The 5,000-nt window shown below is 39.8% G+C and overlaps 1 protein-coding gene across 1 annotated transcript in view; it reads left to right on the forward strand.

Annotated features, from left to right (window-relative positions):
• Positions 1-2,983, forward strand: part of LOC119584388 (daf-12-interacting protein 1-like) — a 15,476-nt gene extending 12,493 nt beyond the window's left edge. The window contains 3 exon segments of the mRNA XM_037932966.1: positions 1-509; positions 512-1,081; positions 1,084-2,983. The exon segment at positions 1-509 is cut by the window's left edge and continues 1,177 nt beyond it. Of these exon segments, the coding sequence (XP_037788894.1) occupies positions 1-509; positions 512-1,081; positions 1,084-2,327 (2,323 nt within the window). The 3' untranslated portion in view covers positions 2,328-2,983.
• Positions 2,984-5,000: the final 2,017 nt, after the last annotated feature.

The raw sequence follows: 5,000 nt of genomic DNA on the forward strand, positions 1-5,000 counted from the left end.
AATTCCCAAGACCCAGGAGTCAATGAGGGAGAGCCAGGAAGTTGATACACCAAGCAGTTATTCATCTAACACTGAGGACCTGCATGAAGACCTGGCAGAGGGAGGGGTGACATCCATCCCAGAAACACAAGAGAGTAATGCCAGTGCTGGGGCCCATTCCACAACCAAGGAACTGATTGAGAAAGAAGAAGAATACCCAGACCAGCTATCTCCCCCACCCAGCTTCCGTGACACAGTTGAGGAGCATCAAAACAATGAGGCATCAGAGATTGTTCATACAAGCTTTATTCCTGATAGCGATGATGACAAAGATAAGGTAGTAGAGAGTAACATATCTGCAGCTGTCTCTACTCTAGAAGGATCTCCTGATCATAATAGGAGTTCTGCTGGGGTCTCAGATATGGCTTCATCTCCACTGCGGAAAAGCATGAGAATACACATGGCTAAGACAGATACTCCTCAGAAATCTTTAGAAACAGAGGCCAGATTGTCTGAGATGAGCTTGGGATCTAAGTTCAGACTGAAAGCAAAAGCCAGCTTAGAGCTAATTCTTTCATTGGGGAAAGTGTAGGGGATCGTTCTTCACCAAGGATTGGAAGGAAAAGTTTGCCTGCTTCATTTCCAGGGAGATTTGCAGGGATGGGCTTGGAAAGCAAAAGTCCAAGGAAAAGTGTTGGAATGCTCTTTTCAAAAACCAATTTAGAGAAAGATTTGCAGAGTGACAGTCCATGGAAAAATTTTGCAATGAAAAATGCTCAGGTGAAACTAACAAGACTATCTGAAAGTCAGACCAAAAATCTTTCACCAGACAGATTATCTAGTCTCAAAACACAGTCCCCTTCAAAGCGCACCCTAAGGAGAACCCCTCAAAAGAAGAGCAAAGAGTTGCCACCTCCAGGCTCCCCTCAGCCAAATGATGCATCCTTAAGTGAGAAAAAAGTATCTGAAGAAGGGAAATCAAAGATGGCTGCTCAAAGGGCTAGGATGCACACAGTCACCATTGAAGCTGAAGTCCACCCAGAAGAGGCCATTAAAGCAGCAACAAGAGCCTCTCCAGGGATGTTACCTGTTGTAGATTCACATAAGAGCCTGAGTCAGTAGGAAGCATCAATGAAGAGCTTCAGGATGGCTTGGCAAGACCCACCTCAGAGGCAAAGAGTAGATCGTCAGTACTAATTCAGAATACTGATGCAGGGGATGTTCCAGCAGAGGCAGACATTGAAGAGTTTGATGGGGTTACATCCATTGCAGACAGCAACAGCAAAGAAGGTGATGACTCCACTGCGGAAAATCTGAAAGAGCTAGCAAGTGAGGAGACTAGACTGATAAGAGAAGATAAGGCTGAGGCAGAGGCAACTTATGATAGGACAATAAGAGAGATGTCTAATCAAAGCACACCCAGCAGAAGGGAAGAGGCAACAGAGACAGCTGTTTCTGATGGCACTGTAGAAGAACTGATAGGAGAGGAGGGTCAGACTCAAAGGAAATATGAGAAAGAGATTGTGGCAACATCAGATCTCGCCCTAGCAGCCATGCCAAGCCAGACAGATGAGAGTGACGAAGAAGAAGAATTCTTGTTGCCAACACTAATCAGAAGAAAAAGTGTGATGCCAAAAGTGGAAGCAGAGATGCCAGATGAGAGTTTGGATACACCCAGTGAGATGGGAGAATATGGGGAGGTCTCCATAAGGGAGCCAGATCTAGGTGACTCCCAGGCTGCTATGAACAAGCAGATGCAGAGGACATCAATGGCTGATGATAACACATCCATCACCCACAAGGCCACACTAGCCAGTGTTGCATCCAACCCAAAGCAGATGACAATGAAGGAGTTCTTGCAGAAGTTGGCAGAAAAGCCAATGCAGGCTCCAGTCCCCACTAGGCAAGAAGGTCCACATCTGGCTTCTCTACTAAAGTATAACAAGCCTCAGACACCCAGGAAAGTTGGCCTCAGACGCCCCAAGGCTGAAAAGAATCCAAAGAAGGAGCTCCCAAAGAGACTCTCCAAAGCTGCAACTAGAGACTTGTTCTCACACTTTGCCAAATGCAGGCTCACTCCTGATGGCTTAGACCAGCTGCTAAGAGTGAGTGAAGAGTACTGGAAGAACTGCTGCTCAGACTTGGCCAACTTTGTGGCAGCAAGAGGGGGAGTGAAAGAAGTACAGGCCAAGGATGTGAAGAAGCTGATGAATCGTCAGGGACTTGTGTCTTCAGAGGAGGACTTACAGATCCTAGTTCAGAAGTACCTTCCTGCTGAGGAGTGGAACCACCTTATCCCAACGGCATATGCAAAGGGGAACATATACCCACTCCCTCCTGATTCATAGGTGGGACATTTACTTAAAAGGAACTGCCACAAAAGTACCTGGAACCAAGCAAAACAATGTGATTATATCTTGCAAGAAGTTAGAAAAAGTAAAATGAATTGCTCCCATGTAACTTGAGTTTTGAAGCACATAGTCAACATAAGATATTAACACTTCTGAAAAATAAAAAACTGGTTATAGATATAGAAATCTACAAGTAGAAAGTTAATGGGCACAAAGTAGTATCACAAAGAATCTTATGTAACTCAGAAGTTACTTCCACCAAGTAGTGAAACCACCTGTTTAAATCTTGCAAGGAATTAGGAAATAGAGGGGGGTAGTCATATTTTAAGGTCACGTGGTGTTATTGCAAAAAAACTAATGAAAATAGACTCATCTTTAGAAGGGGACATAGAGATCCTGGTTCAAAAGTTCATTCTGCCAGGAAGTTAAATCACCTGTCTAAATCGTGGAAGGAGATGGAAAATAAGGTAAAATGAACTGGTCACAGGTAATTGAAGTTTTTAACATAAAGTCAAAATAAGGTAGCAAAGCTTAAAACTGATACAGTTGAAAAGAAAGTAATGACTAGTTAGGTATCAAATTCTGTAAGCAGAAAGATGATGGGCACAAAGTAGTCTTAAAATTCTTCTTGCCCAGGAGAAGAAAAGGAGAGTTTTGCATCAGCAAAAACTAATTATTGCAACCTTTAAAGGAAATATAAATATTATTTTTATATATTTTTAAAACCTAAATTGGTTCAAACTATTGTCATAAGTGTATTTCAGAAAGACCCATTTAGTTATTTCCGTAAGCAATGTTGCACACACATCTAAGAAACCTTGTATTACATGTATCACCCACAAAAACAATTTTAACAACACGTAGATAGATGTTACATTACCTATGTATAATTTTATTTAAAAGGGAACAAATTCACTTCTTTTAATGTGTACAGTGTTTGTAGTATTTCCCCAAGTACTTGTTCTTATTACTGAATTATCTTATTTTAAAAAATGTTGCTAAAGTGCTATCCAGATTGTGTAGGTTCCTACTTTATATAGAGGAAATAACTTAATTGAGTGTATTTCATTATTGTTTTTATTAATACATTCCAAGATTTTAGAGCATTATTGAATAACCTTGGTAATGATTCACTTGGAAACTTTTTCTCTGTAAAATTAAAATTTTTGTTTGTTTTTTCTCCTTTCTTGCTCTTCTCCTTTGTTTTTATGTTTTACCTTGAAGCTGTAATTCTGTGATGTCACAGAAAAGAATAACTTTTATACTGATGTATGAAGTTCACAGATCCTTATCATTGTTCACTGTATATAGATTATTATATATGTTTTACTGTTAAGATATTTTCTTTGGATCATTTGAACATATACCAAGTATTTTTGTCACTTACAGAATATTTTTTAAGCAAAATAAAGTCAGATCCTTTACACTTCACTTGTTTTCTTCGTCATTTTCACTGATAGGTATGGGTGAATTGTGTACAAGGAAGGAAAAAAGAAAGTAAACAGAATAAGAAAGGAACTGAAAGAAGGCAATATAAGAGTAACCTTCGAAGTGAAGTATTTAAAGCTAATTGCCCCCCAACCCAATTCCATGCCCCTTGTTGTAGGGGGGTATAGGAGAGGTTGGGATATCTCCTGCCTTAGGCCTCAGCTCTTGGCTTAACTAATTTTGTATGGTCTTTTCTTCTCTTACTTCTCTTCTCCACCCCCCTACTCCTGTCTATGAGAGCTGTGTTGAAAGGATAAAAGGCTGGCTTTGGGTCAGTCCTAAGTGGCTTCAGGGAGCCATGAGCACAGTATACCATGGCCATAAAGGATTTTGTACCTTTATTAGGTGTAACGAAGCTTGCCCCTTTATCAAGTAGCCCCACTGATTTTAACTTCCGCTTTGCTGACCACTGGTATCTCCTTTGATCACGACTCTGATCAAGGTTACTACAGTGCCCTCTTTGATACCTGCTGTTAGTACAGAAAACATTTCCTCTCTACTAACATCCTTCTCTATATCTTATGCCCAGCCTGATCAAGATCATCCAAACTGCTCTGCACAATTGTGCTCATGTGCCAATTGCCTTGGACCTCAGCCCTTGCCTCAATTAATTTTGAGTGGTCTATTATTCTACTTTCCTTTCCTTCTGTTCATCCCCTTCTGTCCACTTATCCAAATTGTTAACTCATGTTTAACCATTTCACCAGGGTACTTGAAAAAATACTCAAGTCCATTCAAGTACGAACAAGTATATTATATTTAAGTAAAACTTATAGTATATACTGTGAATAGATGCTAGTGAACTTTATGATGATACTTTTGGGTAAATAAGTAATGATACGTGTTATGATATTGTATTGTAATGTAGGGTAAAGGAGGATAATTTTGTAGTATTCTCTCAATTGATAACATTGGAAAGAACACAGATGTGCTCTGCCTGCCTTATCTAAGATTGCTCAGATATATTTAGCTGTACATGCATATTCTGCTCCTGTTGGAAGGATTTTCAGGATTGCTGGAAAAGTGTTAATGCCTGACAGATGTCTTACTGAAAAAAAAACTTAGAAAATGTGATGTTCATAAAGTGCAATGATGATGCACTCTAAGAAGCTCACTTGTGTATGTTTCAAGTAAATCATTTATATTCTTCATCATTTTTAGGAGCAAAAATGGAACTAAAAC

Source organism: Penaeus monodon, chromosome 18 (assembly GCF_015228065.2).
Source record: "Penaeus monodon isolate SGIC_2016 chromosome 18, NSTDA_Pmon_1, whole genome shotgun sequence".
NCBI classification, from domain to species: Eukaryota; Metazoa; Arthropoda; class Malacostraca; order Decapoda; family Penaeidae; genus Penaeus; species Penaeus monodon.